A 24,780-nucleotide genomic window follows, 5' to 3' on the forward strand; every position below is an offset into this window, starting at 1 on the left:
AATATCTGGAATTTGTTTTAACAAAACGTGACACTTATTTCTAATTGGCTAATAAGATCAACACAACATCAAAACATGCAAATTAGATGTGTCTGTGACTGAAATACATCAAGACTGAGTTCAAGGAAATGAAATCAGGCGCTTAAAAATTAATGTTCTCCATGCTTGAGGTTTTTTTTTTTAAGATTTTATTTATTTATTTGACAGAGAGAGAGAAAGAGAGATCACAAGTAGACAGAGCAGCAGGCAGAGAGAGAAGGAGAAGCAGGCTCTCCGCCAAGCAGAGAGCCCGATGTGGGGCTCGATCCCAGGACCCTGGGATCATGACCCAAGCCAAAGGCAGAGGTTTAACCCACTGAGCCACCCAGGGGCCCCTCCATGCTTGAGTTTTAATGAGGATTTAGGTCTGTCAAAGAATCGCATAGAACTAGTATCCTTTCTGAGAGTAGTGGTAAGAGGTCATGTGGAATTAGTAACAAATTTAAGAGGTGACAGCAGCCGTAGAGCACAAAGATGTAATTCCCAGGTCCTGAGACCTTCAGCCACCTTCCTCTGGAGTCCTGGGACCCAGTCTGCCTCCAGGTACTTTCTGCAGTATTCCTCTCCAAACTGACTCCAAAAGAACCATGTGACCCAGTGTATAGCACCTTCCCTCCCAGGAGTAATTACCATTACACTCCCAGCCATCAAGTATCTGTGAAAATACTTGTTAAAAAAAAAAAAGAAAAAGAAAAAAAAGATAAAAGAATGGGAGTAGTACAGAATTAAGAGGTTTCCAAAGACGAAAGAAAACTTGATCCATTATTGAATTGTTTCTTTTGACTTTGGAGTCTGAGGTTCTGGTCACTCCATTTCTTTGTAGATCTAGGGGAAAGATGCTCACTTCCCCTCCAAGGGAAACCAAGTGGCAGCTCCCTCTTGGACTCCTCCCTAGGTTCCCCTATAAGCAGGTTTTCTAAGTCTGTGATGGAAAGTTTTGGCACACATGCGCACACAGGGGCGCACACACACATACACATTCCCACCCTGGAATCATCTACTCTTGTCACTTCATTCACATAGGAGAAAATGAAGACACAGATCATCAGACCCATCTATACAGCTTTGGCAGAATCAGGACAAGACACATCTCCCAATTCCCAGGGACATTCTATTCTGATTGATAAATTTTCCTCCAAGTCCCCCATCTGAGCACCAATAGCTTCTTCCTGCAACAACCTTTCCTAGGAACAAACTCAAGTGGAATGGATTCAAGTCATTCAAGTTGCCCCTCACAGAACCCCCAAATCTGAGGAAGATGACAGAGTTCAAAAGAGGGGGAGCTGGCTAAGCTGAGTGATCAAGGTCTCTCTGCCTGTTTGTCTCTCTTTTCTCCCTTAACATCCCCATATTAGACCTATTTGTGTCCATTTCAAGAGGCAGAAGAAGTGCTGTCATCCTGAGCCCATGTGAGCTCCCAGACTAGGCTCAGTTTGCATGTATGCCCAGAACATGGCTGGATCTTTAAGCTGCAGGAAGTGGTCTGAAAAGCTCAGATATTTCTTTGGTAGATACTTGTAAACATACAATTAAAATTATTATCTCCAGAAACAAAATTAACCTTATCAAAATAATACATTTTAAAACACCAAAACTTGGCTAAGAAGTATCTTTAATAATCAACCTCACAGGTCAATAAGAGAGCTATGAATAAATAATTTACTATTTCCTGACAATTGTGAAACTTGTGTGGTTTTAAAGAAATGTTTAATGTTGGGGCATCTGGGTGGCTCAGCGGGTTAAGCCTCTGCCTTGGGCTCAGATCATGGTCTCAGGGTCCTGGGATTGAGCCCCAGGATCAAGCCCCCCATTGGGCTCTCTGCTCAGCAGAGAGCGTGCTTCCCCTCTCCCCCTCTGCCTGCCTCTCTGCCTACTTGTGATCTCTGTCAAATAAATAAATAAAATCTTAAAAAAAAGAAAAAAAGAAATGTTTAATGTTAACAGTTGCTTATTCTTGGCTCTATAGGGAAACAGTTGTAGATCTAAAAAGAACTAATCAATTATAACCAAAGATTTGGGGAAGGTAAAGATGCATGAAACAAAGGACTGGCTAGTCCATAAAATAACTAAGTGAAATCAAACTTTCTCACCCAAGTCCTTGGATGCTTTCTTCATCTTTAGAATAAGAAGAACTGGGTTGAGTATGCTGGCTAACAGTGAGTGTCCCTCACAACCTCCCGGGACTCAGAAAAAACTCTTGGAAAAAGGAATTCATACCATGACTTCAGTTCCTTTTTCTACTCCTCAGCCTTACCTCTAGAAACTACAAGACTTCCTGAATAGTCCACGGAGTTCATTAAAGCTAAAGTCTTTCACTCAAAGGGTTTAATTTAGGCTAAAAGTACAAGACCAGAACCCCAGTTTCTAATCTCTTTGGAGCACCACACTTTCATCTACTAAATAGTAACTTAAGCCACAAACAAGGATCAGAAAACTCAATTCAGGGGCGCCTGGGCGGGGGGCTCAGTCCATTAAGCGTCTGCCTTGGACTCAGGTCGTGATCTCAGGGTCCTCAGATTGAGACCCCTTTTCCGGGCTCCCAGCTCAGGGGAGAGTCTGCTTCTCCCTCTCTCTCTGCTCCTCCCCCTACTGGTGCTCTCTAATAAATAAATAAAATCTTAAAAGAAAAAGAAAGAAAACTGGATTCAGATTTTTAAGGTAAACCTAACTAGTTAAAAGTAAATTCAATGGACTAGGAAAGGCGAAGCAATATGGCAAGTGGGTCAGGGACAGAATTAAATTTTAAATCAGAAATATGACTTAAAAGATTTAATGTGGTTTACACACTAATAATATAACCCATTCTTAGATATCCAGGTTAACGGGAAATATACAGGCTCGAGACTGAAAGCTGCCGCATTACCCCGTTTTAAGGCATAGATCTAAACATAGCTAAATGGGGATAAAATTCCCTCCACTTAAGAATTTAGGTAAAAATGCTGTTTATCAGAGTAAAAGCATGTTAAACTGCTCGCTGCTCGAAGGTGGAAGTAACAGCAACCATGTCCCTAGGCGGGTAAGAACCAGTGTACCCAGCCTTCTAAAACTAGCCCCGTCTAAAACTAGACAAGACAAGAAGCTTCTGTGTAAGATCAACCTGAGAAATTTTTACCAACGGTTCAACCGCTAGCTGGATGACCTTGGGAAAGGTCCTTAAGTTAGAGTTTTAGTTTCTTATTTATAAAAATTATTCATAGAAATTATTTTACCTATCTCATGGAGTCATTGTAAGTATCAGAAGAGATCATTTATAAAGAGTATCTAACTCACAGCTCTTTATGGACGACGTTTTGTTGTTATTCTCTGTAAAGACAATCCAAGTAGTTAACACGACAGCAGAAGAAGAGGGGGTTAATCTTTGAAGGTTTTCTGGTTGGTTTTGCTTTAATCAAAGAACAGCCAGACTAAAGAACCTGACCAAAGTTACTTACTATGAATTGAACGTGATACTTATTATGAACCTAAAGCTGCTCATTGGATTGTATAAATACGAATACAAAGTATTAAAAAGATGTGTCTGTCTTTATTTTTATATGGCAAAATTTTCTGTGTGCTCCTCTTTGGAAAGGGTATTCCCATCAGTTATAAAACCGCTGTTCCAAATGTGGTAATTTAGATCAAGGTCATTACCAACCCAGATGACCAAACTTGAAAAATACTGTTCTCACGTCAGAGACCTTGAAGAAAGAACGCTCTAATGGGATTAAAATACCTTGCAAAGAATTACAACACGAACAGCTCAAGAAATCTTAATTTGTAAAAGGTCACAGAGTTACAAAAAACATCGCTCATTTCAGCTAATTAAATGAAATTTTAGTTAAACGGCACCTTTAAATATTGGTATTGCAGCTGCGAGTGCATTTAAATAGCATTTACGCAGATATAATTAGCACAATTAAACATGGGTAGAAGTGGAAGCACCATTCTTAATTATATTGATATAATCAGTTTTATTAATGCTTTATAGCAACAAAAGTGACATCTGACAGTAGCGCACAATTCATGACTGAACCTCATATTAAGCGTTTTAGCATATTAAGGAATCAAAAGCTAGGTAACTGGGGAAAGAAAGAAGTCAAATGATGCGTGCCTACCTGTGACGATCCCATAGTTGGGAGGTTCGAGAATTACTCCATAAAACTGGATGATGTTTCTGTGACTGAGGACACTGAGTATTTCTGCCTGCACGAAAATCAAATACAAAGTTACAGATGAAAGTCTCCTAAAATAGGTTGCCCATTCAATTTCCTTTTACATACATTTACGAAGATAGATACGTGCTCAACAAGTATGTACTGCTGTACTGCTGATAGAACTCTGTGTTTCGCAGCCTTCTTAAAAGTTTGAGAATTTCGATTGAAACTTTCCTACATGTAAGAAATGGGGTTGAAGGGGCAGAAGCAGGGGTGCGTCCGGGCAAGCCAGCATGACAGGTAGTGAAGAGGGTGGTGGCAAGGTGAGAGGTCCTATCTGTTTAAAGAAAAGCGCTCTTCCTAACAGATGAATGTGTTTTTACATTCTGCATCCTGTCTCTTGTAGGAGACCGAACTTCTACTGGTTGGATGAAGAGTCATCACCAAATTAACGGAGGATTTCTGAACTATTGCTAAAACAGGTTCAGGTAATACCCATTGATATTATTTATCTAATTATTCAAAACATATTTTTGCTCTTATACTATATAGAGCAAAGTCCTGAAAAGGATGTAAGGGTGGGTTCCTGACCTTCAGTGGTGACCTGGCAAGTAGGGAAGTCCTACTTTACATCTGAAATGAATTAAATACCAGAATACTCTACTGCAGAGTGACATCATAAAAAAATAATAAATTTAATTTTTTAAATGAAAAAACAGAGATACTGCAATGTATATCTGCTAATGTCTATAAGAAGGGCATTCTCTAAGTTAACTAAATCACATGTACTTATTACCTTTATGGAGACAAAATACAGATGAATCAAGAATTATAAATACAATTAGATACAAAATCACTTAGGTACAAAAAAATTCAATATTTTTAAATGAAAAGCATGTTATTGGCCGGAAGTAAATAGGAGGTTAATAATTCCCCGTTCCAGGTAAGCAATTAAAGAAGAATGAACAGGGCTTTGTTAGAAAGGTGACAATGTAAATCAGTATTATTTGTTACAAATTTTTTGTCACAGGATAAGAATTGAGATTTCTTTAAAACACTCCAAACTTGTTTTTAAGGTGGTACAACTAGGTACAAAACAGAAGTTTAAGTGTTGGCATGGGGTCAATATGGAATTAAGAGAAAGGCAAATTATTGACTGGATGAGATATTTATCCAAGGTTTCTTTGCCAATGTTTTCCTTTTAATGACATAGGTGCTGAAGGGAGCGATCAAAACACCCCTCTCACACTCTCTGAGTGCCTACTGTGTGCAGAGGTTTTGTGTTCCTCAAACAACCTTTTTCCCATAGTTTAGCTTTCCAAGCAGAAAGAAAATACATTAATTGAGCAAGACAATTATTCATCCATATGGCAAGTCTATTCTTTTTTTTTTTTTTAAAGATTTTATTTATTTATTTGACAGAGAGAGAGATCACAAATAGGCAGAGAGACAGACAGAGAGAGAGAGAGATGAGAAGCAGGCTCCCTGCTGAGCAGAGAGCCCTATGCGGGACTCGATCCCAGGCCCCTGGGATCATGACCTGAGCCGAAGGTAGAGGCTTAACCCACTGAGCCACCCAGGCGCCCCATGGCAAGTCTATTCTTATTAAGAAATAATAAATGAACTTTATTCTTAAGACAGAGTTCGCGTGAGGGCCACCTGGGTGGCTCAGTCGGTGAAGCATATATCTGATCCTGGGGTCCTGGGATCGAGTCCCGAGTAGGGTTCCCTGTTTGGCGAGGAGTCTGCTTCTCCCTCTGCCTCTCACCCCTCTTGTGCTCTCTCTCTCTCCCCGTCCCTCTAACAATAAAATTAAAAAAAAAAAAGTTCATATGATGTGAAATTTGGAAAACAAAGCCCCCCTATTTTTAACACGACTCAACTCCTTGTCAGTAAAGCATTAGAATTTAATGCAAATCAAGCTCTAATGTTTGGACCAGTGTTTATCAAAACAGGGGAATGTTATCCCATGCTATGTTCTGGTGAATTCTTTGGGGTATCTAAATTCTGTGACCATTAAAAATCGCTGGCTCAGTCAATAGAGCATGTTACACTTGATATCAGGTTGTAATTTCGAGCCTACGTTGGGTGTAGAACTTAAAAAAAGAGAGAGAGAATTTCTAAATCTTCGGATGGCCATTTTATAATTCAGCACCACATGGGATTTTCATTGTTCCAACTAATTTTCATGTTTACATTTAAGATATTGCCAAGTAATGCCTTGGAGAGACAGAATTTATCTTTCAAGTACTGGTAAACATATGCAGATGTTAAAATAACAACCATTATTTTGTGTCCCATTGTTATGCTCATTTAAAATTTTTTTACAGTTATGAAAAACTAAATTTTTGTGGTATAACTTGTAAGTAAAAGACAATTTCACAGAGTAAGACTTTCAGTTCTAATTTAAGAAACTAAGAATTTGATTTAACATAAAAACAATATAAGACTTTATAGAGTGCTGTACTAGTTCCGTAGAAATGGTCTTATAATAATCAGAGAGAGGCTAAATAAGTAAGTGGTATTTCCAATAAAGGAAGATCAAGTAATATCATGATGTTACCTACTCTAGCAAGCTTCAACAGAAGTAACTGTGGGATTGCACAAGTCACTAAAATCTATGCTGTAGCAATCAGCACCTGACAGCAAGTGGGTCTGTTCTGTGGATTTGCCTTTACAAGCACCTGCTTGCCAACAGTTCGTTAATGCAACTGTTACAGTAACAAAAAGCTTTTCTTTAAATTGTTGTTTTCCAGATTTATATTTTGGAATACTCTAGCAAACAGACTGCCCATCAAAATAATGGATTAGTGGTTTAAAAAGTTCACATAAGGAAACATACTAGTGATGAAGGCTAACTATAACGGTCCGGTCCGTTGTGCCAAAAGAAAAAAGTAATTTTTTTACACTATTGATATCAACAAAAGTGATTTTCAGTAAATGTAATTTGATGAAAATTGTTCATTTTAGTTATTTTGTCTTTATGCTTTTATTTTTACTTAACTGAAAATCTGGTTTTGATTTTACAGGAGCTATAAGCATAAGGAGTTCCGGGGAGGCTGGTTGGCTCAATCACCAGAGCATGGGACTCTTGATCTCGGGGTTGTGAGTTTGTGTCCCATGTTGGGTATAGAGATTACTTAAAAATAAAATCTTAAAAAAAAAAAAAAGCATAAGTAGTTCTTCATTTTATATTGTATATACTTAAGTTACACTGAAATAATAATTTTAATCAACATCAGGAATACAGATAACTTAATATTTCTATATAAAGAATCTATATATTTCTCAGTTTGCAAAACGCCACTCTAGGAACACAAACAGAGACGTGTAGGCCAGTGCCCACTGCAGCATTATCCCCAATAACCAAAACGTAGAAGCAACCCGAGTGTTATCAACTGATGGGCAGATAAACAAAATGTGATATATGAATACAATGGAATATTAATTTAGCTATAAAAAGGGATTAAGTTCTGATACATGTTATAATACAGATGAACCTTGAAAACATTGTGCTAAGTGAATAAGCCAGGCACAAAATGACAAATACTGCATGACCCTTCTTTTATAACATATCTTGAATTGTCAAATTCAGAGATAAAGAATGCAGATTAGAGGTTACACCAGTGCTAGGGGAGGATGGAATGGGGAGCTGCCGCTTAATGTGCAGAGTTTGTTTGGGGTGATGAAAAAATTTGGAAATAGGTCATAGTGATGGTTGTCCAACACTGTGAATGCAATTAATGCCACCAAACTGTACACTTAAATATGGTTAAAATGGCAACTTTCATGCTATATATATTTTGCCACCCAAAAAAAATGTTTAAAACATACAGTCAGAGGGGCACCTGGGTGGCTCAGTGGGTTAAAGCCTCTGCCTTCGGCTCAGGTCATGGTCCCAGGATCCTGGGATCGAGTTCCACATTGGGCTCTCTGCTAGGCGGGGAGACTGCTCCCCACCGCACCCCTCCGCTATCCCTGCCCGCCTCTCTGCCTCCTTGTGATCTCTGTCTGTCAAATAAATAACAAAAAATCTTTAAAAAAATACAATCAGAATGGCTAAGATTAATAAGTCAGGAAATGACACATGTTGGCAAGGCTGTGGAGAAAGGGGAACCCTCTTACATTTCCGGTGTAGCTGCTCTGAAAAACAATATGGAGGTTCCTTAAAAAGTTAAAACTAGAGCTACCCTATGACTCACTGCTGAGTATTTACCCCAAACATACAAATGTAGTAATCTGAAGGGACACATGCACCCCAATGTTCACAGCAGCAATGTCCACAACAGCCAAACTATGGAAAGAGCCCAGATGCCCATTGATGGATGAATGGATAAAGATGTGATGTGTGGCTATCTATCTATCTAACTAGCTGTACCTACAGCACAATGGAATACTATGCAGCCATCAAAAAAAGAAATCTTGCCATTTGCAATGACATGGATGGAATTAGAGGGTACTAATAAGTCAATCAGAGAAAGACAATTATCATATGATTTCACTCATATGTGGAATTTAAAATTTAAAAAACAAAACAGAGGAGCATGAAGAAAGGGAGAGAAAAATAAAACAAGACAAAATCAGAGAGGGAGACAAAGCAGAAGAGACCCTTATCCACAGGAAGCAAAAGGGGTTGCTGGTGGAGAGGGGGTGGGGGATGGGGTGACTGGGCGATGGGCATCAAGGAGGGCACATGATGTAATGAGCACTGGGAGTTCTATGCAATGAGGAATCACTGAACTCTACCTCTCAAATTAATAACACACTACATGTTAATTAATTGAATTTAAATAACATTTTAAAAATAGAGCTCTCAAAAAAATAAAAATGCTATTCTAGACTTCTGTAGAGATGATCATATTCTCTCTACATATATTTATATACATACATACATACATACACACATACATACATAATCCTCTCAAAGTTACAGAACTCAAGGTCTAAATATCCATGGGTCAATAAGTACTTTTTCAGATCATGATTTAAGGAAGCAAGGAAAGTCTATGGCAGACAACAACAATTTTAACTCTGGCTCAAGGACTCTCCATAAAAAGTCTCAATCTGATATAGAAGAGAGATAACTACAGTCTATTCACAAAAATGTCTTTATCAGAGCACAAAAATGTCTACACAGAAACTGTGTTTACAGTTAGGTATGTGACTGCTCCTACTGTTTCCAGCTTGGCTGGTTTCTTCCTCTCTCCCTCCCCTGCCTTCCTCCTCCTTTTCTTCTTCCTTTATGGGAAGGCTTACAAGCATTTCAGCGAACAGATCCAGGAGGGAGGAGGTATTTTGTTAGCTTTATTCTATCTGGCCTTTCTACATGTATATATGGACTGATGAGCCGTTAGATCAGTTTGTTGTTTTCAGAAGTCATCCAGCATACAGATTCCAAACAGACGAATCAGAGAGATTAGGTTAAATATTATAATTTAAATTAAAGGAAATTTAATGGAATATCATAATTTAAATAAATTTAAAGGAATTTAAGTTTTAATCTGTTTCCTTTAAAGTCTTAAAGGTCTTAAACAGTCTTAAAAGAAGATTTTAAATCAATTAGTATCTTCAGAGCAACCCCTTTCCTTCAATTCAAAACTTATCTTCTATTTTGGCAAGATTGCCTTTTTGAAAAACATTTAGATGTAATTGACAACATTGTATTATTTTCTGATGTAAAACATGATGATTCAGTATTTATATATACTGCAAACTAATCACCCCGGTAAGTCGTTAACATCCATCACCACACACAGTGACAAGTTCTTTTTTCTTGTGATGAGAACTTTTAAGACCTACTGCCTTAGCAACTTTCGGCTATATACTACAGTATTATTAACTGTAGTCACCATGCTGTATATTTCATCTCCATGACTTATTATATAACTAGAAGTTTTTCAACCTAAACCCAAATTTAAATGTTTCCTATTGGAGAGCTACCATAAAATCCTTAAAGATTCTGTTTCTATGGCTTCTTTTAAACTTTCTACATTCCATTGACATAGCCTCTATATGTATTTTTTTGATAAATATATATATGTATATTTTTGTAAGAAGGCTTCATGACCAGCATGGAGCCCAACATGGGGCTTGAACTCCCGACCCTGAGATCAAGACCTGAGCTTAGATTAAGAGTTGGACACTTAACCCACTGAGACAACTCAAGTGCCCTGTGATAAACAGTTAATAAAAAGTGAGTTTACTTCCTTTTTGAAAGAAACTAAAGATACTGACAGCACTCTATTGATCTACAGACAACACTAGCAGAAGAAATCATCTCTGAAGACCCATGTCATTAGCAGGCTCTATTTACATCTTCTCTTAGGAACAGGTTTTTCTCCCAAGCTGCCAACAGCTATTATCCTCCATGTAACAGCAGGATTGTATCCTCCTGCCTGTGATATGATACTGACAACAAAGACAGTAGGTATAATAAAATCCAAGGTACACGTCTACTGTCCACAAGTGTCAACTGCTCCTTCTTGCCCTCTTTAAATGACATTTAAAACATTCCAGGGACCCTGATTTCTGAGGTCCTGACCAATCCAAGATTCTCTGATTCTATCAGAGTATGATAATAAAAAAAAGAAGTGGCTCATTCGACCATTCAAAGGAAGTAGTGTCTTTCACATTGTGCATCCAAGGTCAAAGGCTTTCTCCAAAGAGCTCTGTCTCCAAAATACAAATATGATCCAAGATCAGTATATTCTCTCAAAGTTTAAGAAGACAGGAGATGACCCCATGTTTTTGTTTTTTTAAAGATTTCATTTATTTTCTTGACAGAGAGAGAGATATCACAAGTAGACAGAGAGGCAGGCACAGAGAGGGGGAATCAGGCTCCCCGCTGAGCAGAAAGCCCGATGTGGGGTTTGATCCCAGAACACTGAGACCATGACCTAAACCGAGGGCAGAAGCTTAACCCACTGAGCCACCCAGGTGCCCAATCCCATGTTTTTTTAAAAAAGAAATTATATATGTAAGAGAGGCTAAGAAAAAATAAAATATTAGAGGCGACTGGGTGGCTCAGTGGGTTAAGTCTCTGCCTTCGGCTCAGGTCATGGTCTCAGGGTCCTGGGATCGAGCCCTGCATCAGGCTCTGTGCTCAGAGGGGAGCCTGCTTCCCCGTCTCTTTCTGCCTACTTGTGATCTCTGCCTGTCAAATAAATAAATAAATCTTAAAAAAAAAAAAAGACAAAGTATTAATTATGGTCATCTCTAGGTAGCAGAAAGAATCATAAATGATTTTAAATTTTTATGTATTTCTAAAATTCTCTACAATAAACCGTATAGATTTTTATAATTTTTTTTTCAGATTTATTTGAGAGAGAGCAGGAGCATACTCGAGCAGAGGAATGGAGCAGAGGGAGAGGGAGAAACAGGAAGCCCCACAGGGCTGCATCTCAAGACCCTGAGATCATGATGTAAGCCAAAGGCAGCGCTTAACCGACAAAGCCACCCAGATGCCCCTAAACCTATATAATTTTTTCATCAAAAAAAGCAATACATGAATGCAATATATATGACTGGAAAATACAAAGATAAATACAAAGATATTTATTTGCATGGAAATTCTGATTTTTCTCTTGGATTTGATCAGGAAGAAATAACACTCTTTCCTCACCTTCCCAGAACTACCCTAGGTATATAAAAACTAGTTAAGTTAAGCTCTGAGCTGTGAGTTTCTCCTGACCTGGGTCTGGAGCAAATTCATGTTCACCTAAGTTATTCTTGAAGAAGGCCACAGGTCCTGAGAGGCCACAAGACCACAGATGTGGGCGCTGCGAACTGACATCTAGATTGATTTCAACCTACTCAGTATCTGCAGTTTTATTAAATGATCTCGTCTCCCTTCTTATATTTGCTTCTGCGGCTTGCTGCCCTTTAGAAGAAGCCTTTCCTACGCTGCTCATCTTGTAAAATGCCTAGTACAATACTGCATGAGGGAGAAAGGTCAAATCCTTTATACATAGGAAGCACTCAATCTCATCCGCAGAATGAACATATGGTATTTGATGATAATGACATTTAGTCTGTTTAAATAACTGCTACACAGAGTCCATGTTAGTAAATGTTTGCTCTGAACAGCAAAGTGAGAAGAGTAAAATGCCAGAGGGTGCAGACTGGCTTCAGGACGCATTCTGTTCTTTCACGTAAGGGTTGCTTCTAAGGCTGGTATTTCCTAAGAAGGACCGTCAATCAATTACATAACCACTGTAGAAGCCCCAGCCGAAATGTATGCTCACTGGCTCATTGCTGATTTCAACTTTCAGAATGAAGACTTGAACTTTGCCTCTGCAGTCCAAGGCAATCACAGGAGCACAATTTCTTGAGAGTCCTTTCCTGCTTTGCTATTCTCTAAGCATGCCCTTGCTTTGACATTGCACACTTTCAGATTCACAATGCAGAACCTGCTGAATCTTCAACGTTCCATTTCCAATTTTCTACCTGATACGTCTAACCATATAAAGCTGACCAGATTTGAACTGTGTGGGTCCAATTATAGGTGGATTTTTTAAACAAACACATTACAGTACTCTAAATGTATTTTCTCTGCTTTATGATTTTTCCTAATAACATTTTCTTTTCTCTAGCTTACTTTATTACAAGAATATGGTATGTAATCCATGTAACATACAAAATATGTGTTAATCAACTGTTTACATTATCTGTAAGGCTTTCAGTCAACAGTAGGCTATCAGTAGTTAAGGTCTGGGGGAGTCAAAAGTTATATAGAGTTCTGACTGTGCTTGGGGCAGAAGGCTCAACTCTGTTTCCAAAATCACCTCTGAAGATAAGGTAGCCTTTTGTCAAGTCCACACACTTTTCATACCTACTGTTCTCCCTGAACCCCGAGGCAGATGCTCCCTGCTGTACAGTGATGTTTGTATGCCCCCCAAAATTCAGATGCTGAAATCTAACTCCCAGGGTCACGATATCTGAAGGGGGACCCTTTGGGAGATGATCAGGTTATAAGAGTAGAGCCCTCAGGAATGAGACGGTGCCCTTACAGAAAGAGACCCCAGAGTTCCCTCACCCCTTCCACTAGCTGTGGACACGGCAAGGAGACGGCCGTCTAGGAACCAGGAAGCAGGCTCGTACCAGACACAGAAGCTGCTAATGCCTGGACCTCAGACCCCCCAGCCTCCACAACTCTGAAAACTAATGTTTGTTGTTCATAAGTCCCCCTGCCTTTAGTTTTCTGTTAAAGGAGCCAGCACAGGTCAGTCATCCTAAAAGTCCACAGCAATTCAACCAGGTCTCTTATCAACAGGACTGTTCGAAAAGACATGGCTACTGGTCTCAGTATAGCATACCTCTTCTCTTTATCACCACAGAGCTCAGAACTATTGTACTTAGCAGCAGAAGGTAGGGGACAAAGGGAAATTCTTGATTTAAAAAGCCCTACAACAGTATTTACAAGTCTTAAAGTCAACCCCTAGCTCTCTCAGAACTGGCCTGCTGCAGCCTCTGATGATACAGATAACCAAGCCAGAGTGCTATTTCAGTCATCAGAAGATTTACATGCACCATAGCACAAAAACCAGGGTCAATGCCAAGAAAATACTGTGGTTTTTGTTTTGTTTTGTTTTTTAAGATTTTAGTTATTCATTTGACAGACAGAGGGATCACAAGTAGGCAGAGAGGCAGGCAGGGAGAGAGGAGGAAGCAGGCTCCCTGCTGAGCAGAGAGCCCGATGTGAGGCTCTATCCCAGAACCCTGGGATCATGACCTGAGCCAAAGGCAGAGGCTTTAACCCACTGAGCCACCCAGGCACCCCTGTGTTTTTTTTTTTTTTTTAAAGATACTATTTATTGAGAGTAAGCAGAGGGAGGGGCAGAGGGAGAGGGAGAATCTCAAGCCATGCTCCACACTCATCATCACAGAGCCCAATGCAGGGCTTGATCTCACCACCTCGAGATCATGACTGGAGCCAAAATCAAGAGTCGAACACTAAACTGACTGAGACACCCAGGTGTCCCCAAAGTACTGTTTAATTAATTGCATTTTTACCCCAAGAGTATCATGGTTAAGAACATTTTCCTAAAATAAAAGCTTGTTTTCGTATTATGTATGGCAAGCTGGAAAACCAGCCCCTCTGCTCCTAAAAATTCTATGCCACCAGAACAACTTATAAAGGTAGGCTTGGATGATTTTCAATCCCATATTTAATTGCCAGAATGTCAGACACAGGTCATGTTCCCCGAATCACTTTAAGTTTAATGAGACCCATTCAATAACAAGTCATGTGACAAGCAGCAACCCTCACAGTTCTGTAGATTCTCTTTTAAATGCTGTCCTTCAGGTATTCAGGGAAATAAAGAAGGGTAAATGAACTGAATTCAGGCTCTGTAATATTATACAGCCCATATTCCTAAGGATGTTTGACATCATGAAGATTTTTCTTTAGAAGGAAAATGGCAAGAGATACTAAGAAGAAAAAATAAGCCAATCATTTTGCTCACTCCTCATCAACACCCAGGAAGGAGCCACGTGGGATTTACTGCAGACATCACCAGTGCCGGGAAGCCTGTTGCTCAATGGCTTTCCTGGTGGGTTGCAGCAGACTCCACATGCAGCCGCTCGGGGCAGCAGCCTGGGCTCTCCTCCAGGAATCAGGCTGCTCTCTAGTTAAGGACAACCCTGACTCAGGGCAGGCTAACCTGGTAGGACGGAAGGGTAGCTAAAACTGAATGAGACGAACAGTGAAGACTGAAGAATGGGGATTTTAAGAGATTGTTCCAAAGCACAGAAAGGCTAACATTCTTCATGTTCATAAGAGAGTATCACTGTCATGGCATGAGAAAGTCAAACACATTATAAACAACTGGCATTCCGTTTGGGGGACAAAAGTTGTGCATGGTGCACTTCTTCATTCTTTTGTCTACATACAGTCCTGCCTAATTTGATGAGCTGGGGTAAAAAGAAAAAAAAAAAAAAGGCACACTGCTTTTCACAAAACAACTCCTGTAACTTGGTCACTGAGATCATTTGGTGCTAAAATTACATACAGTCTCCACTCCCCCATCCCAAAGAAAGCCCTTGAATAAGCCTTGAAGTATGAACTAATGAAGGATTAGGCTTTTAAAAGACTGAACAGCAATATAATTTAATCAAATACGGGACAGGGGGGTGGAATTTAAATTCTAATTCCAAAATGGATGGCCCCAAAACTTCCTGGTCACTGTGGACCTTGTTCTCTTTCTAGAAAATGACTCGACTGGACAGAATTATCTTTCAGACTCCTTCATGCTTTAAATTTCTATCCATTTCTATAAAAAACTAATGACTTAGGGATGCCTGGGTAGCTCAGTCAGTTAAGTATCTGCCTTTGGCTCAGGTCATGATCCCAGGGTCCTGGGATCCTGTCCCACATCAGGCTCCCTGCTTGGCGGGGAGTCTGCTTCTCCCTCTGCTTGCTGCTCCCCCTGCTTGTGCTCTCTTCCTCACTTGCTCTGTCTCTCACAAATAAATAAAAATTAAAAAAAAAAACTTGATGTCTTATTAATAGTACGTTATACAGATTGGATACTCAATAAATCTTTGATAAACCGAACAGAGGTAACGGACTGTAGCCTGTTAGGACATCCTCTACAGTGAAACAGACCTGAGCATGAGTGGTGTCTCTGCCGCTTACAAACGTGCTGACTCTGAGGAAGTTATTTAAGCTGTCTGGGCCTCAGTCTCCTCATCTGTAAGATGGGGGCAGTAATCCTACCCTGTGCCCAGTAAATGGCAGGTGTTTGACCAAGGCTACTTTCATTCTCTGTCAGCTTTCCCCTTTCTTGATAATCAATCTATTCTTCAGACTCAAGTCAAGCTCCTGAGAAAACTCAGATCTCTTCCAGTAGTGGATTCTACTGCCATAATCTGCTTGTTTTAATTAACTTCATTTATTTTACTCTATGTGCCTTTCCATGTTTAGATAAAAATATTTCCATGTTTCTCCCTAATTATAGCACTTTAACATTTTCAAAACACTTGTCTTATAGGACCCTCACAAGTAAGTTAGCTATTTTATCGTGTTCAAGAGTAAAGAAATCTGGGTCTTGGAGTTAAGTTCATTTTCTAGGAGCTGAGTTGAAATCTAATAAAATTTGAGTCTAGATTTCCTACCTCTGCCTCTTTTTATGTACTGCTTCCCTCTCTCAAAAAAAAAAAAAAAAGCCCAATAAAAATATGAGTCCTTTTATCTAAACCTTTTTTTATTAGAAGCTGCCCTTTCACAAAGAGATGCCAATCTGCAGAGCCCTCCACAGTAACAACTACCATTTAGCGAGTGCCTACTACGAGCCAGGCCAAGCACATTACATAGATTGAGACTTCAAACCCTCACAGCCTACCTTGAGCCGAGGATCTACTACTATTGCTCTTACTCAGGGGAAGACATCTCCGCACACAGAAATCTTAAAACTTGCCCAAGGGCACAATAAATGGCAAAGCCAGATTTTCAATGTAGGTAGTCTGATGTCCTGCTTACAATCACTAAACCATCCCGTTTTACTGCATAAACCTTATTTGATTATGGGATGGAATGTTAGTTTATAGAACATCCAGAAATTACAACAGGCTTAGAAAATTCCGAAGCTCTCTTTAGGTAGTTACACAAGTGTGAGAAACAATTCCTCATCGACTTCCTCTTAGGGACTCAGGGGCGGCCCCCCACTACAAATTCCCATGCCTTCCTGACACCTGACTGTGCAGTATCAAGTCAAAAACCAAGATCCAATTCTCCACAGGCACCAGCCTGTCAGGCCAGCTAGCAACAACCAAATTTATAGCTAATAAAACCAGTTAATTGCACAGCATGAAGTACCCTCTCTCTATGCAAAAATTACATGGTTAGGAATTTTGAGCGACTCTCACAATCTGATTAGCTAAGTGCTTTATAATATTACTCTACAGTGCAACAGAGTTTGATTATTTACATCCCATAAGAGAAATGTTTGCCACATTTATTATGGAAATCTGCAAAATCATTTAGAAGAATTCAGGCAAATTTAATTTTAAAATAGTCTGAAAAGTCCTTTAATATCTTGTAGATGACACTTAGACAGTATCTTGAATACCTGGATTCTTCAGCTAAATTAATGATCTCAGTATTTCTGGGTTCTGTCAGCATACTCAAACAATACCGAATGACAAAGGTATGTGGGTGACACCTGCCAGACTACGGATTTTTTTTTTTTTTTTAAGTACCAAACCCTAACAAATCATGGTAAAAATAATCTGGAGTCATAAACTAAGGAATGGAAGGGATCTGAAGTCTTCCAGTCTTTTCTCTCACTGCCCCCAACGACAAGCCCCACCTTAAAGCAATTCCACTCTTAAAGGCAAAAGAGCATTCTCCCATAAAGGTTTAGTGAAAAGAGCTTCCAATAACTAATAATCATCAGCAGCAACCACAACAACCTTTCTTTTTACTCATCCTCATACTGAAATGCAAGTCTGTATTGGTGCTCAGTAGGAGACAGCGAGAGAGAACTCTTGAAGGCTAATGTCTACTTTCCAGGGTAGTTTCTCCTAAGCCTAACCATTCTGATTCTTACCAATTTTCTTGACGTGTCTGATTTTTCAGTCTTTTGGTTATCTACCTATGTCTATGCAAAGACAACAGTCATTCCGAAAACATAGTCAGATAACTGGCATTCGGTAGAGCTGTCAACCCCCCAATGTCGGGGTACATTGTAAACTTATTTATGGTGGTTCTCCTAAAACCTGTCTTGATATTCTGCTCCCACCTAAAAGAAAACTTTCGATGTTATTATGTAACTCAATGATATAAAGTTAGAATTCAAGTAAAATAGTCTTAGTAAAAGAAATATGTCTAATTTTCCTGAACTGACTTGATTTTATCCCACTGCTCCCTCCTGTGATTACTGTAACAACCTATCATGTTACATTTTTCAAGCTGACTGCTGGAAAGCTTCTCCCCAAATCTGTTGCCTACTTCTAAAAATAGAGAAAAACTCATGGGTGTGTTCTTATCATATTAACTTCATTCCTGCTTCCATTTTGTTTTTTTTACATTTGCTCTCTCTCCCATTTTCCTATTTTTAATTTTTTTAACCCCACAACTGGAATCTTTACTACATGTTTTAAATCATTTCAACATGAAAGCCATACAATAAAATAATATTTTGATGTGCATCTCAAATTCGAATCATTAAGATTCCTGGTGTACAGAGAGATCCTTGGTGGCCCATGAAATCAAAATTCAAAGACACACTGGTCTAACTAAAGGGTTACTGCTTGGTTACCTGTGTATTCAAATACATTTCCTAGACTTTCTCTTCTCCAGGAAACTACTGCTTTAGCAAACTGTCACGATCCCTTAGACTCTTTTCTTACTCACCCATCTCAAACATAGAAACCCCTCTCTGACCTCAACCTCTTATCCTTACTCCCATTAAAATTGCTCTTCATTTGATCCACTGAGGTCTCTTACCCTTAATTCCTTTGAGCTTTTCCTTTCTAATCAACTGAGTTCTCCTGAAAGAAAAAGATCCAAAATAACAGCAGTTTAAACAAAATAGTTTCTATTGTCTCAAAATAAGAAGGCTGTAGGAAGTCCAATATGGCTACTCCACAGCTATACTCTTCCACCGTCTTTAGCCCTAGCTTGCCTTCAAGGTTACCTAATGGTCACAATAAAATTCCTGGGGTTCCAAACCATTATATATCCACATCCCAGGAAGCAGGAGGGAGGGAAGTGCATAATGGTTTCCCTCCTAGGTCAGAAAAGCCTGGGGAATGTAGCTTTGAGCTACAGTAGCACATCTAACAATCCATGAATCTTTTTTTTTTTTTTTAAGATTTTCTTTATTTATTTGAGGGAGAATGAGTGAGAGAGAGAGCATGAGAAAGGAGAAGGTCAGAGGGAGAAGCAGACTCCCCAAGGAGCTGGGAGCCCGATGTGGGACTTGATCCTGGAAATCCAGGATCATGACCTGAGCTGAAGGCAGTTGCTCAACCAACTGAGCCACACAGGCGCCCCACAATCCATGAATCTTAAAGAAGACAAGGAGAATATACATTGGGAAAACAACTAATAGTGAATGCCATATCCACAAGTTGCTGGTGATTAAGCTTCTGTCTAACAAAAGGGGCCTCAGGATACTACACATAACGTTACACTCCTTGGTCAAATATTGCCAGGGTTCTAATGCTCTAGTTCTCATTCTACCAGTTTCTAAGTATGAAAAGATTCAATAACTACCTTTCTATGTTTCTCAGTGTTTTTACACAAGTCTTTATGACAGAAATGTTCTGAGACAATTAACATGGTATATTTAGAGTCTGTACATTTATTGAAAGTGAAAAGATGATAGCAATAATTTTGAGTATCTCCAACTGGCTCCCCTTTGTACTCTCCATTCACCCAACAAATACTGTCTATGGCACAGGCACAATTTTTTGGTGCTGAGGATAGTGATGAGCAAGATAGCAAAATCCTTGCCTTCAGGGAGCTTACAATCTACGGGGGCGGAGGGGAAGACAGACAATGATGATATCAAAAGCTAAATGAGATAATTTTTAAAAGTCAACTATAATAAACCTCAAGTCTTATGTCATTTGGCTATTCTAACCCCTGTCATCCTCAGATTACTAGGAATACTCTCACACTGGGGAAACAGACATAACTGCCTTCAGCTTTCCTACCTTATGTTCACAGTCTTCCTTTCTGCCTCAGACCTCACCCAGACACCTGTGTTATTTCTATCTCCCTTTCTTCCCTCAGGATATGATGCACTGTCAATTATGTTCCTTCTGCAATCTTTAATCTCTTTCTAAGTCTATCCTCTGGGTTTAAAATATGCTTGAGTTTCACCTCTCCAAAAAACAAGCAACTTTTCCTTGACTGCCATCTCCTTCTCAAACTACTTTCCTAAGCATCAAAACTTCTTGAAATAATATTTCATCCTAAAGTCTATTTCCTCACGTTCTATTCACCCCTTAATCCCATTAAGCTTGGCTGGACTTTTATTCTATTGTTAAAATTTCCCTAATAACTGAATTCTGATCTTTTAAATATTCTACACAGTTTCTACTCCGAGTTTTCTAGTTAAATACAACCAAGCTTCTTCCCCTTAACATTCAGATATCGTCTTGAGCTCCCATGCTTGTGTTATATCCTGATATGAATGAAAACAAGGATGAGACAGGCATTGTAAGCAAATGAGAAGAAATAAACCACTACCGTCAAGGGCTTGCATAGTATCAAAGGGAAAAGAGAAGTGCAGAACACCCATCTGGAGAACAAAGTGCTGTGGGGGATCCACATGCAGATGGTGAATGCACGGGCTAACAGAAAGCTTCAACTGGACCATGTAGAATGGTTTAGATGTTGATGGATAGCAGGGGAAGGTCTGCCATCCCTAGCAGAAGAAACAGCAAGAGCTTTGGTGGAGAGACAGCATGGGGCAGCAAGTCTGGGAACAGCAGCCCTTCCATTTGGTTATGGATGTGAAATACGTGCAGGGAAACAGAAGTAGGCAACGGAATTGCTAACACATGACAACACAACAACACATGCCAAGCTGATGTTCATGTTGCATTTCACTAGGAGTAACTCCTAAAAAGCGAAAAAATGCTTCAAATGTTCAAAGATCTCTTTCAAAGAGATCAGTGAGGTCTACAGAGGTTAAAGAGTTACTAATTTACAACATAAAGGTCATGCGCCCCAACTCTCCTCTTAATGAAGTTATCCCCTTAGGGATATTCCAAGAAACAGACACCCCGCCTCTGACTGGACACTCCCAATGACAGGTAAACACCGGGGATGTTTCACTGGGAACTGAGAAATGATTGATCTAAATGGGTGAAACTGGAGATGGACAAAGCCACCCTACAGCAAAAGATCTTTCCAGGACCAGAGGACAGGAGACAATTTGATTGAAAGTATTAACATATTTGCACGTGCACACATGTATGTGCATATTTGGTAATGGTTAGAGATGGTCAGCCACCATGGCCTGGAAAACAGTTGAAGACATTAAACACTGGCAGGGAGAAGAGGTAGGGGGAAGGGGTTAAGGCATCATAACTTCCCCAGGGAGAAGGCGCCTCCTGGGAAGGGTAGACAAATCAGACTGCTAGCAGCACATAGTATTAGAATACATTAGCGTCCCAGCAGCACATAGTATTAGAATACATTCACGTCCCATTACTAACTCCTCTTGCTATGAATCCACACTCATAAAATAATGTCTTTGTAAGTTTGTTTCCCATAGAACTCACCAACAAATAGAAATTTTTAAATTAGCAAACTGATTTTATTCTAAAGTCAAAGTCAAATATGTTAGTATGATTTAACATTCTGAGTCCGCCGCCCTGAAGCTGAAATTTCTGAGCACATAAAGCAGAAGCTACCTTACTCGGGATCTATTTGGGTAGCTACCAGCTTTGCCTAGGAGGCATATTTATTATATCCTTGGGAGCCTTAAGATCTCCTACAGCAGGAAACTACTTTTCATGATAGCCTATTCTAATCACTTCAAATTCTTAGAGCTGACTCACGAAACTTGTGTTCTTGAACTGAACTTGCTTGCTAGATCCATTTCAGTTCAGATTTTTATCTCATTTCCAAACACTGCCTCACCCCAAATTCTGATTTTTCTCTTTTCTTGAAGAGTCAGTGAGTGTCCTTAATCTGACTGTGACTCTACTTAATACCTTAATACCTCTGAGCAAAAAGGAAGAGAAAGAGCTCCTTTAAAGGCATCTGGTAAATGGTACTTAATGATACTGTAAAAGGATCCATTCTTCCACGCCAGTTGACTAAAGCAGTGTTTTGCGGAACGGATTCTTTTATGTCTTGCAACGATGCACAAGACCCCGGAGAGATCAGGGACAGGCCTCAGTTGATATGTGGAGTTCTCTAGGTGGAACTTTTCCCACGTACAAGACTTTAAGTCCCAAAAGAAAATAATTCAAGATTTTCTGAATAAAACGATCAACTACACAGGACTCCCAAGAGACAAGATGCAATTGTTTTGCATATAAATAAATATAAAACCAGATACCAACCTACATCAATCAGAGCAAGCTCTGGCAGCCCACCGCATTTAACTAGACACAAAGAAAGTCATGGCTGAATATAGCTGGGATGTAACAGTGGGCCCAGAGATAAAGAAGAAAATATATCAGAACACCACCGTGTTTTAGAAGACAGAACGGAGACTGTGAACTATAAAGTTTGAGTGTACAGACCCTGTTAAGGGTCTCCAGAAAGGTACACCTGTGTCTTTAAGGCTGAGAGAAAGGGATTTCATACAGATGACCCACGTCACAGAAATAGTATCATTATCATAATTCTTTTGTAGGCAACAGATGTAGTAACCATGGAGTTCCAGAAGCTATAAGCTGAGTAAACCTTTACTCATGCATTACTCTACCTGATGCTAATGGAAAGCTTCCTGCGCATCAACACTGTCTCATCACCTCCCACCCATGAGCTCACTTAATCCATGAAGTAAGCACTACTACTATCCCTGCTTTATTTCTAAGAAACCAAAGAACAGAGAGCTTAAGTAACCTTCCCATAGTATAGGAAGTGATTAAACCAAAATTCAAACCAGGAGTTCAATCGTGATGCAATACTGCCTCCCTCACAAATGAATATCGATTTCCAAAACCACATGGCTGTGCATGGGTTGTACATGTACACATGTACATGCACACATATTTCTAGATGTTACATACGGATAAATAAACTCACCTATGACGATACATGTGCCTAGTATACAGACAGTACTGTGTACTCTGTACACAGCAAATACTCAAACATATTTATTTGACCTGAGTATGGAGAAAACTCCAGAATCACAATCAAGAGATCTGCATTCTAGTCTTTCTTCTGACACTAGGCAACCATGTGATCTGGGGTCAGCTTACCTTTGGATAAAATGTCAATATCTGTAGGTAAAAAGGACATAATGAATGCTCTACAGTCTTCTCAACACTAACATTTTGCCTTAAATCTGATGTATTTAGTACAGGGCGGGGGCCCAGGAGTGGCTGCTTCTTGGAAGCTTCTCAGGTGAGTCGAACGTGGCTCAAGGGAGCAGCCAGGATTTGGACCCAATCCCAGAGGGTGGTTCTGGGGCAAAGCTGAAGGGTCGTCCGGTTACCCTGGAGTCAGAAATTGCTGGAGCTAAATATCAGCACTACCAGGTATGAACTCCATGATCCTGCAAGTCTCTTGATGTCACCGAGCTTGGTCTTTATCTGTAAAATGAAGAAAGCTGATACCTACTTAAACTAGCTGTGAGGACCAAATTTAAATGGAAAGTACATGCTAGGCACCTGGTTTTCCCCAATAAATGTGAGGTGCTAGGGGCGCCTGCGTGGCTCAAAGAGTTAAAAGCCTCTGCCTTCGGCTCAGGTCATGATCCCAGGGTCCTGGGGTCAAGCCTCACACATTGGGCTCTCTGCTCTACAGGGAGCCTGCTTCCTCCTCTCTCTCTGTCTGCCTCTCTGCCTACTACTTGTGATCTCTGTCTGTCAAAGAAATAAATAAAATCCTTTAAAAAGAAAAAAAAATGTTAGGTGCTAGGGATTGTATTGAGAGCACTTCAGAGAAAAAAACATTAAAAGATACACAGAACTGAACTTGGATATATAGAACACCAGCTAGGACTACGAGTTGCTGGCAAACAGATCCAATCACTGACAGCAACGGCACAGTGAAGCTCGTAAAAGAAAGAGGCCAAAGCACAGGTTTGGGCAGGACAGAGCACAGACCAGAGAGTCTGGTGATGACAGCATCAGTAAAGAGAAAGGTGTAAGCCATCCAGCGCACTCCGGTCATCATCATATCCGGTGGAAGAACCTCTAATTCAAAGAACAAAACATACCAAGAAGACCATAGGTCTTAGGCCTGATTCTTCAAGCCTCAAAATAAATCTCCTCAAGTCCCTTACTATTTTAAAACATCAAGTGCCAAGCTGAAAGACACTGAACATCACTTCTCTTTGCCACTCCCAGGGTAAGGAATCTGACCTTAGCCTCACTAGCCTCCCGATTACTGCACCTGTGGAACGGGTCGGAATTTGATGGGGCCATGCTCTTGTTTCCATTTTCTGCCCCTCCTCAGGTTTCTGAGTCAGAGGTCATAGAAGACCCCACCATGCCACCATGCTTTTTTGCCAAACACCTGTCATCATTCATCCTAGTGAGGTTTCTACTGTATTGGTTTAATCAAATATGTACTATATTCTCCATTCAAATGTGGAGGGGCCAGTGGCTCAATGTCAAAGGCAAACATGCTTTTTTTGGGTTATTTTTCCAGTAGAAAACACAGATCATAGTGATCTATTAGCTGTAAAATGAAGATACTACTCATGGGGAGGCTGCCGTGGGAAGCAGTGTGTTCCTACTGACGCAGGAGTGAATACAGGCACTGGGCTGGGAATGCATGGACTGGGGTCCCAGGGTCCGGTTTCCCCACACCCCCAGGTGTGACAGCAAGCTACCTAGCCTTTTGAATGTTAGTATAAACCTCTGGACTAGGGGATAGGGAAAACTTCTAAAATAAAATTTTTAAAAATAAACTAGTGTTCTGGAGTAATTTTTAGACTCAGAGGAAGGCTGGGTTTTAGACTGAGAG

General features: G+C 39.9%; 1 protein-coding gene across 5 annotated transcripts in view; it reads right to left on the minus strand.

The window, feature by feature from the left end:
- The window catches only part of MAP3K20 (mitogen-activated protein kinase kinase kinase 20), a 178,667-nt gene that overhangs the window by 90,792 nt on the left and 63,095 nt on the right, over positions 1-24,780 (minus strand). For all 5 annotated transcript variants that reach the window (XM_045066830.1, XM_045066827.1, XM_045066828.1 and 2 more), the window contains one exon: positions 4,134-4,221. In XM_045066830.1, the coding sequence (XP_044922765.1) occupies positions 4,134-4,221 (88 nt within the window). The remainder of the gene's footprint in view (positions 1-4,133; positions 4,222-24,780) is intronic.

Source organism: Mustela putorius, unplaced genomic scaffold, assembly GCF_011764305.1.
Source record: "Mustela putorius furo isolate JIRA1106 unplaced genomic scaffold, ASM1176430v1.1 tig00003869_pilon_pilon_pilon, whole genome shotgun sequence".
Classification (NCBI taxonomy): domain Eukaryota; kingdom Metazoa; phylum Chordata; class Mammalia; order Carnivora; family Mustelidae; genus Mustela; species Mustela putorius.